Below are 12,400 nucleotides of genomic sequence, written 5' to 3' on the forward strand. Positions count from 1 at the left end.
TCAGAATCTTCCCGCTGCTTCACTTTCTCCGATACGATACACGCAACAAAATGCACTGTCGGAGTGGACCAGGAATCAATATGCTTACGGTATTGCTGACCGGGACCTTGTTGCTCATGTAGAATTTGCCGGAGTCCACCGGGTCTCGCTGACAAGCGGTGAAAGGTTTGCTAAAGTGGCAACAAACGTACCCCAGGGCCTCGGTTAGCCGCCGGGCGTGGGCAGACGTGACGGGACAGCATATAGAACACTGGCGGCAAGGCTAACGGAACACAGGCTACGCTTCACAAACAGCCCCTTTATGTCCACTGTAGCCCAGTTCTGTTTTCTTTTTTTGTGGCCACCACCATCCTCCCCCACGCAGGAGGCCAATGTTTAATATGATAAGAATCCTTAGCCGCGTTTCCACCGCAGGAACTTTACCCCGGAACTAGGAACCTTTTGAGGAACTCAGTGCGTTTCCACCGCAGGAACTAGGGTCTAAATTTAGACTTTATTTTACCCCCCAAAAAGTAAGTAAACGGCAGTGGACTGAAAATAAACCAGAAAAGCCCCCCCCCCAGGACTTTAGTTCGACACCCCTGCTGTCTACTCCAAAGCTTTCCCTTCAACGTGGGAGTGTCCCTCAAACCCAACACAAACTAATGTCCAACCGTAGGAGGAAAAAAAAAAACTGCTGACTAATCAGACAATGTGATGTCCAACATAAAAAATAAAGAATCAATAAAAAGACATTCACATCCAAATGATGAAATGTCTTTTTCTTGTTTATTTCCTTAATATTTATATATATATATTTATATAGTTTACAAAATAAAAAACATAGGAAATCAAAACAAACAAAAAAAAAAACGAACAAGTTTGTGGGTGAGAATTTGAGGGGGGGAAAAAAGCCATCAAACAAAACAGACTACAGTACTTGTGTTTTTTTTATATATATATACAAGACAAGTTTATCCATTTAAATTCTTTTGAACGCACAGTACAAAAAGAAAAGAGTCACTGACAAACGAAAACCATTGTACAACTCTGTCCATCATTAATCACGGCTTTTAAGTTTCCTAATAATATAATAAGAAGGGAAAGGGTGGAGGGGTGGGAGGGTGAGTGGAGGGGGGGGGGTTAGAAAAAGAACACAACACTTATACACATGGGGGTCGAAGGGAACATGGACTGGTTCCATTCGGTGCAGATTTGGGGGTGGGGAGTGTGGGGGGGGGGGGGGGGCCTGGACTTTTCGAGAGGGCAGCCTCTCCAGCATAACTCCGGTCCAGCGAGCGGCGATCCGGTCCGTGTTTTTGCCGAGTCTGAAGGAGCGAGCTTGTTCCGCTGGCGTGGGAGGGACGAGACGGGGAGAACAGGGGGGGGTGCGTGTGTCAAGAACCCAAACTCCCCCCATTTGCCAGACCCCTAAACCAGACTGATAACTGGATGTAATGACGACATAACGACAAACGAAAAAATAAAAATAATAATCTTTTGCCTGCAGAAAATACAACAGGTTGAAAAAGAAAGGTGGGGGAAAAAAGTGCATTTCTCTGCAGCAAAAGACAAGGGAAAGGAGGGCCTGCAGTCAGTGAGAAGTCCTCTCCACGCCTACTACTGCCCCATCGCGTCCAACAGCAACGAGCCATAGCCCCTCCCCCGTGCGCGCGCGCACACAAACACACGCACACATGCACACACACACACACACACACACACATAGATACAGACACACACTCCACACGAACCCACGCCAGTGCGCTCGCATATATATATATATATTTGGTAAAAAAACAAAACTACAAGAACTGCATTGCCGATTTGAGATTTTTTTCTTTAAAAATAAATTTGGTAACGTAATGGAGAGAAAAAAAAATTAAAAATAAAACTGAACAGAAGGAACTTCCATTTTCTGCTTTCATGGGGAAGTGGGGAGACCTTTCCAACCCTCCCCCCCAAAGAACAGGGAGGGGGGTAGAAAGGGAAATGGAGGGAGAGAAAAAGAGAGAGAGAGAGAGAGAGAGAGAGAGAGAGAGGGCAAACAAAAATAGTAAATGCCAGCACATGCCCCTCTCCCTCACCCCCCAACAGTTAAAAAAAAAAAAAAAAAAAACTTTAAAAGAGAAAAAAATTCCTTTATAAAACAGACCTATGTTGCACAGAACAGAGAAGAGGGGGTAGAAGACTATAAACCCAGACCACTCTCTACACATCCCATTTAAAAATGGCTGCCCCCTCTCATTCTGGTCAGTTAATTCATTAGACCATTTAACCCTGCTGCCAAGCTCCGCCCCCATGCCCACAGCACCGTCCCCGCCCACAGTGCCAACCCTCTCAGTACACCAGTGGCCAGGCGAGGTACTGCAGGCATGACATACGGAGAGAGAACTGGAGATGGGTGGGGTCCGCAGGGGGTTGGAGACAGTGGGGTAAGGAGGCGGCGGTAAGGAGGGGGAAGTGGGAGGTTCTTCCAGGTTTTGGGACACAGGACAGGTTGGTTGGTTGGTGGGCCGGGCCAGGGGTGTTTGAAGAGGGCGGGGGGGTGGTGGTACTAATTTGCCCCCCAGTTGTAGCTGTTGTAAGCAGGCTTGTTGACCTGGGACTTCTGTTGGATGGAGGAGTTCTGGCTGCGCTGACCAGTGCCACTCTGTGCAGAGAGAGGAGGAAAGCACAGCGTGACATCACCACTCACGACCAAACACTTTCAGCAAACCCAGCTCCTGCCACTCAGGGGGCCCAGGTGGTGGAGGCCTGCGTATAACCTCAGCGTTTCACAACTGGCCCAGTCTGGACATGAGTGAGTGACAGTAGTATTTGTGCACCGGTAGCAGCCCATGCACGTGCACTTTCATTACGGTTACCAAAGAGGGCTGGTGTGTGAGTAACAGTGCGGAAGCTATGTGAGATTAGCCGAACGGACGCAGCTGTGCTGCAGTGTGAGGTCACCCAAACGGACGCAGCTGTGCTACAGTGTGAGGTCACCCAAACGGACGCAGCTGTGCTGCAGTGTGAGGTCACCCAAACGGACGCAGCTGTGCTGCAGTGTGAGGTCACAGCTGTGCTGCGGTGTGAGGTCACCCGAACGGGCGCAGCCGCGAGCGTGCGGTCTGTGAGAGACGAGGCGGCGTCCGAGCCCCCACCTGGCCGTCCTGCTGCAGGTGGTGGTGCAGGATCTGGGAGTGGGGCTGCTGGTGGGGGGCCAGGATGTGCATGAAGGGGGCGGGGGCGTAGCCGGCGGCCGCGGGGGGGTTGATGGGGCCCGCGCTCCCCAGGGCCGAGGGGAGGCTGAAGGAGGCGGCGGGGGTCCCCGCGTGGAAACCCTGCTTATCGAACGACTGCAGAGAGGAGGAGGAGGAGGAGGAACAGAGGAGGAGAGGAAATGACAACGATTGGAAAAGAGGAGAGGAACGAGGTGAAAAGAAGAAATGGAGCGGGGAAAGAGGAGAGGAACACAAAATTAAGAAAAAAATCTCAGCAGGTATCAGGCAAGCGGCCAGCCTTTCGTCAAGACATCAGGAGCGACACCAGCCAATGAAAAGAGAGGGTTTTCCCAACTCAGTTTGGCCCTCTGTATATCCACAGGTTAGCCCTTTAAGGTGTGAGATCACAAATGTGTGACTAGAATGCTCTTAACTGAACGTTCTATTGCTGATCACTACTGTCAATCACTACTGGTGGCAGAAAGCTAAGGACTTCTAGAACAGATTTATAGTTTTGAAAAAACGTTCCAAAAAACCTGTTCAAAGGGGTTAATGAAATTCAGTCACCAATCAGCATTGACCTTAAGACTCCTGTCCTTTCCTTTAATTAAAATGGCCGACCCCATTCATGGGCTCATGGAATTAGGGATCATTTCTAAAAGACCTCAAGTAAAAATTCCGTGTTAACAGACAGCTTTTACATTTTTTAAGTTTGTTTGTTTATTTTTAGATGTTTCACGGCGGTTGTGGCGGACGCGCTCGCTCACCTGCGTTTTTGTGTAAACAGACCCTGAAATGTCAGGAACCCCAGTGTTGCTGGATGTCACAGAAACTCCTGCAGCAGAGGTTTGGAAAAAAACAAAAAAACAAAAAACAAATACATTTTATTTTTTTGTTTAACCAACCTTTATTTATCCAGGGTAGGTTCTCTGAGCACGGATGCTCTTTTGCAGCAACGCCCTGCTTCGCACTCATACACATTCACACCTGGGAGCTGCCCAGTACAACCACAATCCTCTATTGTTGGCCACTGAGCAGCTCCACTGGAGGGAGAGAACATTTTTTTAGCCAATTAAATCAGGGGATGATTAGGTGACAAGTTCTTGCGAGACCCAGATCTGGGATTTTAGCCAGGACACCGGGGAACCCCCTACTCTTTGCAAATAGTGTCATGGGATCTTTAATGACCACAGTGATTCAGGACCATGGTTTAACGTCTCATCCGAAAGACAGCATCTCCTACAGCACAGTGTCCCCGTCACTGCACTGGGGCATTGGGGTTTTTATTTGACTAGAGGGAAGATTAGCCCCCTGCTAGCCCACCAACACCACTTCCAGCAGCAACTCAGTATTCCCTGGTGGTCTCCCATCCAAGTACTAACCAAGCACACACCTGCTTAGCTTCAGCCATTCAGCAGGAGCAGAGTGCATGGAGGTACGGCTGCTGACACAAAAATCATCAGGCTCTACAGATGGGTCGGTGTGAATAAGGGGAAAACGTAGAGTTGAACTACTTTCCCCGTCTAACATGCACAAGGACTTCTCCCCCAGTCACACCCTAATGCCCATGTCCAACTCAGCACCACTTGGCAGAGCATTCGTCCCCACAAAAGAATTCTGAGAAAGACAATGGCGCTCTCAGGAATCCACCAGGAGCACCGGTACACGTGAGGGTGTTGAAGAACCCTCACTTGAACAGAGTTCTAAAAACAACATGGCAGCCAGTCTGTTTGCCCTTTTATTTAGTAAGGATCTTTAACAATGAACACCCACATCCACTAGAGGGAGCCCCACTGCAACAAAATAAGAAAAATATAAAATAGACGCTGACTCGCGAAGACGGAATAATCCACAACAAAGTAAGAACCGGATAAAACAAAGTAAAAAAAAATATATTATATATATATTTTTTAATGCAAGGAAAGAAAGACTAGAATGAGGAGGTCTAGAAACAGGAGAGGAGGGAGAGACATGCCAGGTCTGAAAGATGAAGATGGAAAGATGGTTGTAAGGTGGCACAAAGGCCAGGGGAGTAGTCAGCGAATAGCCCTGGTCAACCACACCGCACAGGAGAGGCAGCGATGGGTGTGTGTGTGTGTGTGGGGTAAAAGGGACACCCAAACGCAGCTGGACCGCACAGGAGAGGCAGCGATGGGGGTGTGTGGTATTAAAGGGACACCCAAACGCAGCTGGACCGCACAGGAGAGGCTGCGATGGGGGTGTGTGGTATTAAAGGGAAACCCAAACGCAGCAGGACCACACAGGAGAGGCAGCGATGGGGGTGTGTGGTATTAAAGGGACACCCAAACGCAGCCACACCGCACAGGAGAGGCAGCGATGGGGGTGTGTGGTGTTAAAGGGAAACCCAAACGCAGCAGGACCGCACAGGAGAGGCAGCGATGGGGGTGTGTGTGTGGTATTAAAGGGAAACCCAAACGCAGCAGGACTGAAGATGCGTGATCCGGCTGGGGCAGCTCAGTGCCCATTAGGAGTAGCCAGAGGAGGCCTTTATTTCTGTAAGGAGGCACTCTGGCTGGGTCCAGGAGCGATTCGGAGAGAAGCTTCGCCGCTCTGCTGGAGGCTTCGTCCCGAGCTTCGTTCCCGCGAGGGCGCCCCCGCTCCGCTCCGCTGCGACGGTGGCGGCCGGGTCCCCGCCCGAGCTCGAGGAGCGAGCATCGCGTGCCGGGGGGGGGGGGGGGGGGGGGGGGGGTGGCGGGGGTGTGGAAGACCGTGCGTGTTAGTTTCACAGCTGGAGGGCAGGGGGAGGAGGCAATATGGAAATATAGCCAGAGGGGTGGGTGGGGTGGGGGGGGGGGGGGGGGGGGGGGGAAGAAAAAAAAGGGGACCAAAAAAAAAAGGAAAGAAGGTGCGACGAGACTGGAAAAGGGCTATTGGGGTGCGCGTGTGAGGATCCCACAGCCGGACAGAGGGGAGAGGCGGTAGGCGAGGGGCGTGGCGTGGCGGGGCGTGGCAGGGTGTGGCGTGGCGGGGGGGGCGGGGACTCACCGACTCCAGGCCCGGTGACGGAGCTGGCCGGCTTGTTTTGCGCGGAAGCGGCGGCGGCGGCAGCGGCGGCGGCGGCGGCAGCAGCGGCAGCGACAGCAGTATTATATCCACCCTTACAGAAATCCCCACTCCCAGACGGCTGGCTCATGTCCTCATAGCCTGCAACACCACACAGAGCCCCGGCCCCCCCCCGCGTTAGACACCCGCCAAGCACACAGCCAACCAAGCACTGCTGCGCTGCACTGTGGGAAGAGTCTGCCGGGCACAGTCCTCCTGCACAGCACTGTGGGAAGGGTCTGCCGGGCACAGTCCTCCTGCACAGCACTGTGGGAAGAGTCTGCCGGGCACAGTCCTCCTGCACAGCACTGTGCGAAGGGTCTGCCGGGCACAGTCCTTCTGCACAGCACTGTGGGAAGAGTCTGCCGGGCACAGTCCTCCTGCACTGCACTGTGGTGAAGGGTCTGCCGGGCACAGTCCTCCTGCACTGCACTGTGGGAAGGGTCTGCCGGGCACAGTCCTCCTGCACTGCACTGTGGGAAGAGTCTGCCGGGCACAGTCCTCCTGCACTGCACTGTGGGAAGAGTCTGCCGGGCACAGTCCTCCTGCACTGCACTGTGGGAAGAGTCTGCCGAGCACAGTCCTCCTGCACAGCACTGTGGGAAAAATCTGCCAGTCAGGGTCTTCCTGCAGTGCATTCTGGGAAGCATCTGCCAGATAGAGTCCTCCAGCACTGTGGGAAGAGTCTGCCGGGCACAGTCCTCCTGCACTGCACTGTGGGATCTGTCTGCCAGACAGTCCTCCCGCAGTACATTCTGGGAAGAGTCTGCCGGGCAGAGTCCTCCTGCACGGCACTCTGGGAAGACTCCGGGCAGACACTGTGAGCGACAGAGGAACGGAAAGTGAAAAGCTGTACGACAGAGAGAGTGGGATGGAGGGAACTGGCCAAAGGAGGAAGGGAGAGCGGAATGCAGTATTGGGGGGGGGGGGGGACTGAAATGGAGTGAGAGCAGCGAAGGACAGAAAGGAAGAGAGGCTGCACTGTTAAGAAATGGAGGCAGAGCGATGAGACCGGAATGCGGATGAGGTGAGCGAGAGAGAGAAAGAGACGTGGACAGACAGATTTATGTAAACACAGAGTCAGGGAGACTGAGGGAGAGGTAGAGAAGGCCAAATGAACTGAAGGAGTGACTGAGACGAAGGAGAAGAGAGAAAAAATGCTAGTGACAAAACAGTGAAAGAGAGTGAGTGAGTGTGAAAGAGAGAGAGAAGCAAGCAGTGTACAGTGGGGAAGGCGCCATAAAAACCACCCCTGGGCCCTCTCCAAGGGGTCGGAAACATCGCCACACCCCCCCCCCCCTTCTGACTCCACCCACGAACCACCCTGCCGCCAATGGAAGAGAAGCACAAATGAAATATTCATGGCCCTTACCCTCCCTGCCCCTTTAACTAAACGCACAGATGGATTCCCCCTGGACTCTTTCATTCAATTGGCCAACTGAACTGACCAATCAGGAGGCAGTGCTGGAGCAGAGGGCGGCAGCTAGTCCCCTGATTGGTCAGCACCGTAACACTGGAACTAGACCTTATGTGCCGTCTACAGTTTGTTGGACTACATTCACAGGTTTAAGTAGTTAAGATGCCTTTTGTTTTTTTTGGACACCGCACTAAGCAACTGCCCAAAGTCTGCAGCAGTGTTAGGGAACGAAGTGTAATGTAAAGATCAGTGGAAATTACAAGCAAACCAGCTCAGCCAGTTAACACTTCCAGGCATGGTTTCAGGTCACTTTTAATTGCACCTTCTTACAATCACACCATTATAACACAGCAGTGTGAAGCGTTCACCAATGACTTAAAGTTTGGTCTTCGCTGAATGAGCCATCAGACCTTCAAAAGGTGGCAAAGCGGTTCACCACAACGAAGCAGAACAGGAAGAAAAAAAACAACAACAAAAAAAAACTATACATTTCTCCCATTCGGACAGAAGAAACATTCAAGAATTTTTTCTCGGTCAGATTCATTTTGGAAGTGGCAAAAGAAATGAAAAATTAAAAAAAAAGGAAATGGTTTAAAACTGAACATTCATGTTCTCCACAGTTGACAGAATATTTAATTTTCATGAAGTGCACACACACACACACACACACACCTGACCACAAGAAGAAATGGTACAATTTTCACGCTGAAATTGGACACTCGGCAGGTAAATTCATTCAAACGGCATGTCTCACCACAACCCTCTCTCTCTCTCTCTCTTTCTCTCCCTCACGAATTGGACTAGGTTTCACTGCTTCCTTGTCCACAGAAACGTGCCAGTGGCGATTAGACCTTGACAAACTCTGCTGTAGCTGAACAAACTTTCAAATGAAAGACCCAAATAAGATCGTTAAGGCACCCCCCCTCCCCCGCCCCCCTTTGCAACATTTATTTCTGACTCCGTAGCCAGTTAGCACGTAGCAGGTTAAACACACAGTGACAGCGAGTCCATCGGAACGTTCGCGGGTGCTCTTATCGCCAGCGGGTTTCGCGTCGCCGTGGCGCTAGGCCGTCCGCGTTCGTCGCTCACCAGTGCTGTATCCGTGGGAACCGTAGCCGCTGGCCTGCTGGAAGGGCGTGGCCGAGGCGTTGACGCCGACGTTCACGCCGTGCTGCTTCGACGAGGTAGGAGCCACCTGGGCCGGGACAAACAAACCAATAAAAAAAAGTTTAAATGGAGGTCAAAGGTCACGTGTTCTTCTAACACAAACAAAGCACGAGGCCAAGTCCACTTAACACCAGGCAAAGTGCGCATCACCAAGCATACTTCGAGGGCACAGGAAGTGCGGGCTACCTCCTGCTGGAGAGCGCCATTCCAAATGCAGAGCGCCCACTTAGGGTTGGCAGATACGCGGCTCACCGGGAACACAGAAGGCCTGTACTGGAAGGGTTCGGGGTTCAGGGTTCACGTTTAAGGGTTAAGGGTTAGCGGCTCACCGGGAACACGGCGGGCCCGTACTGGAAGGGTTCAGGGTTCAGAGTTAAGGGTTCAGGGTTAGTGGGTCACCGGGAACATGACAGGCCCGTACAGGAAGGGTTTGGGGTTTGGGTTCAGGGTTAGCGGCTGAACGGCAACACGGCGGGCCCATACTGGAAGGGTCTGGGGTTTGGGGTTAACGGGTCACCAGGAGCATGACAGGCTAGTACAGGAAGGGTTCAGGGTTCGGGGTTCGGGGCTCACCGGGAACACGGCGGGCCCGTACTGGAAGGTGCTGGGGTTTGGGGTTAACGGGTCACCAGGAGCATGACAGGCTAGTACAGGAAGGGTTCAGGGTTCGGGGCTCACCGGGAACACGGCGGGCCCGTACTGGAAGGGTCTGGGGTTTGGGGTTAACGGGTCACCAGGAGCATGACAGGCTAGTACAGGAAGGGTTCAGGGTTCGGGGTTCGGGGCTCACCGGGAACACGGCGGGGCCGTACTGGAAGGTGCTGGGCAGGCCGGGCACGCCCGTGTAGTAGGGCAGGCTGGTGTAGCTGTAGCCGGGCGGGAGGGCGGGGTTGAGGAAGGGCTGCTGGGCCGTGTGGTGCGTCTGCGACTGGCTCTGCTGCGGCTGCGCCAGCGTGGTGGACGGGGCCGGGGAGGAGGCGTCGCCACGCCCAAATTTGGACAGGTCCCCCGCTGCGAGGGGGAGGGACAAGAGGCGTGGTTTAACGAAGGCGGAAGGAGAGGAGCACCAATCACAGAGTGAGACGGAGGGAAGAGAAAGAACTGGAGGGAGAGGGGGGGAGAAAAAGGGACAGAGGGACAAGGGAAACAGAGAGAGAGAGAAAGAGAAAAGAGGGAAAGGAACAACAGAAGCAGAAAGCTGCAAGTGAAAGGTGGCACTGTGCCGTGTTTCACTTCAAGTGTGAAAGAGGCACAGGAAAAAGGTGAAATGGCAGAGAACTGAGACTAAAAAGACAATGTTTTTACTGGAATACAGGTTGAGGCAGAGGGTGTTTTTACCGGAGTACAGACTGAGACAGAGGGTGTTTTTACTGGAGTACAGGTTAAGACACAGTGTTTTTAATATATATATATATATTTTGTTTTTTTTACCGGAGTACGGGTTGCTGGTCAGGCTTCCTTCCCTGCCCGTCAGTGCCGTGGTGGGAGTGGCAAAGGGGATGCTGTAATAATCCTGAAACCAACAAACAAAACAAACAAAACAAAAAACATGGGCTTGCAGGTCATACAGAGAGGAGAGAAACAGACCAACTGACCCACATCTTAAACACGTACACTCCCCATCACAAAAGCCTGTTCAACGGTTCATTCAAAAGAAATGTCCACCTTCTGTTCCACACTCTAATTCCAGTGAGGAAGGATTATCGTCACTGGGGAGTCACGGTCTGACCATTACGGTCTTATGGAATCGCCATGGTGGATGCTGGCGATTTTCAAACTCAGGCCTTCCTTCGCTCGAACTCGCCGTGAGCGGCGCTCGAGAAATCGGTCGGCCGGGCTCTACGGCTTGGGAACATTTGCTTATTGGGGAAAACGTTAGCCAAAGGCCTAAATTGTGATGCAAATGTAAGCTGTGTGCAGGTACGCGTGGGACGTTGAGGGGCGTTGGGCTGGGACGTGTGTGTGGAGCTGTCGGGACGTCCCGGCTCCTCGGGCCTGAACGGGAGCGCGGGCGGCCCCGCTCCCGCCACCGGCCGGGTTGCTTAGCGACCCCGAGGGCGCGCGGGACTCGGACGGAAGCCCGAACGGCCGCGGGACTCACCAGCGGGATCCTGGTCTGCAGCATCTGCAGGTCATCGTAGCCGTACACCTGGGGCTGGGGGGTTGAGAGGGGGGGAGGGGAGGGAGACAGGCAGCAGAGATTAGGGAGGACGCCATTTTGTATCGACCCAAAAAAAAAGTAGTACGCACAACTTCTCCCCGACACAGCAGCCAGAGCGAAGGAGGAGCCCGGAAAAAAGGCGGGAAAAGCGGTTAAGAACTCTCGACCAGTCGGACCGGATGCTTTGCCTGCGGTGTCGCGTTTTTACCCAAACGGCTTTTAGGCGTGTTCAGCACTCTACCCAAATTCAGGCAAATTCCACCGGCACGTTCAGAGCTACGGTCGGCGCCTTTCTTTCCGATGCCCGGCTTTTCCGAGCGCGTGAGGACGTAGCGTTAGCGGGACCTGCGTTTTCGCTTCCTGGCTAGCCGCTAGCTGGTCGAGCGCCCACAGCCGTGCTCCGGCCCGGTGTGGGAGCGCCGTTAGCCAGGACTGGCGCTGCCGTAAGCATAAGCGAATGCACTTACGCTCTCCTACATCGTCACGTCACTCTGGGTAAGAGAGCCTTGCTAAGCTAACGCAACGGAACGAACAGACGATGTAAAACGACGGGGCGATAACTCTGGCGTTACGAGCGCAGGTCGCACAAGCCTGGACTCAAATACCCAGGGGGCCCCTGGGTCTGACCACATGACCCGACCAAGCCGCTCCGCACTCGGGCAACTGCAATACACGGGTAAAAAAACGGCAGCTAACAGGCGCGTGGAATCTACTCGCAAAACTAACGTCCACTGAGGTCCTCCCCTTGTCCCGCCACCAAAAACATTCTACATTTTCTGCAGTTGCCACGGTGAACCCCTTTTATGAATGCGAAACCTCATCACCCCGTTTAAAACAGGTGAGACCCTACGCTTTAGTGTGCGCAGGTGAGACCAGACGAGGGGGGGTGGGGGGGAGGGGGGGGTCGTACTCACCGGATAGGCATGCAGGAGTCCAGGGGCCATGATGTAAGGGTTGGGGAGGAGGGGGGGCACTCCAGGAGGCAGGTTTGGGGGTGCTTTCCCTGCATGGGGGGTAGGGGGGGGGGGTGGGGAGACCAGGAGAGAGAAACGATGACGTTCTAGAAGCTACAGCATCGCCGGAGAACAGAATCATCCTTAACCGCAGACCAGATTATTTACACGCGATGCAAATATCAACTCCAGGTAAAGAGTAACAGCTCTACGCAACCAAAAAAGACCCACCCGTTCAGTCTGATTATACTTTAAGCAAGACCAGAAATGGATTCCATATTTTTCCCCACCCCATCAGCGGTTAACAGAGATTCTGTAGACTAACCAGATTACCCGCTCCTGCAATCATTCTGCCCCCTTCTCCTACTACAGGAGGTTCAAAACAAAACACCCACTGCCGCAGTGCTGTACCTGGCAACAGCCTTCATAAATATTCTTAAGGTGCATCAAAGTT

The 12,400-nt window shown here is 53.0% G+C and overlaps 1 protein-coding gene across 5 annotated transcripts in view; it reads right to left on the reverse strand.

The window, feature by feature from the left end:
* Positions 1–911: 911 nt before the first annotated feature.
* ubap2l (ubiquitin associated protein 2-like) overlaps positions 912–12,400 on the reverse strand; it is a 34,681-nt gene continuing 23,192 nt past the window's right edge. For 3 of the 5 annotated variants that reach the window (XM_035429523.1, XM_035429520.1, XM_035429522.1), the window contains 9 exons: positions 11,908–11,996; positions 10,934–10,987; positions 10,264–10,345; positions 9,623–9,843; positions 8,755–8,860; positions 6,192–6,350; positions 3,953–4,020; positions 3,126–3,320; positions 912–2,632 (listed from right to left, as the gene is read on the reverse strand). In XM_035429523.1, the coding sequence (XP_035285414.1) occupies positions 2,537–2,632; positions 3,126–3,320; positions 3,953–4,020; positions 6,192–6,350; positions 8,755–8,860; positions 9,623–9,843; positions 10,264–10,345; positions 10,934–10,987; positions 11,908–11,996 (1,070 nt within the window). In that variant the 3' untranslated portion in view covers positions 912–2,536. The remainder of the gene's footprint in view (positions 2,633–3,125; positions 3,321–3,952; positions 4,021–6,191; positions 6,351–8,754; positions 8,861–9,622; positions 9,844–10,263; positions 10,346–10,933; positions 10,988–11,907; positions 11,997–12,400) is intronic. The other 2 variants (XM_035429524.1, XM_035429525.1) reach the window with 1 other exon arrangement.

The sequence above is a fragment of the Anguilla anguilla genome, chromosome 8, assembly GCF_013347855.1.
Source record: "Anguilla anguilla isolate fAngAng1 chromosome 8, fAngAng1.pri, whole genome shotgun sequence".
In the NCBI taxonomy this organism is placed as follows: Eukaryota; Metazoa; Chordata; class Actinopteri; order Anguilliformes; family Anguillidae; genus Anguilla; species Anguilla anguilla.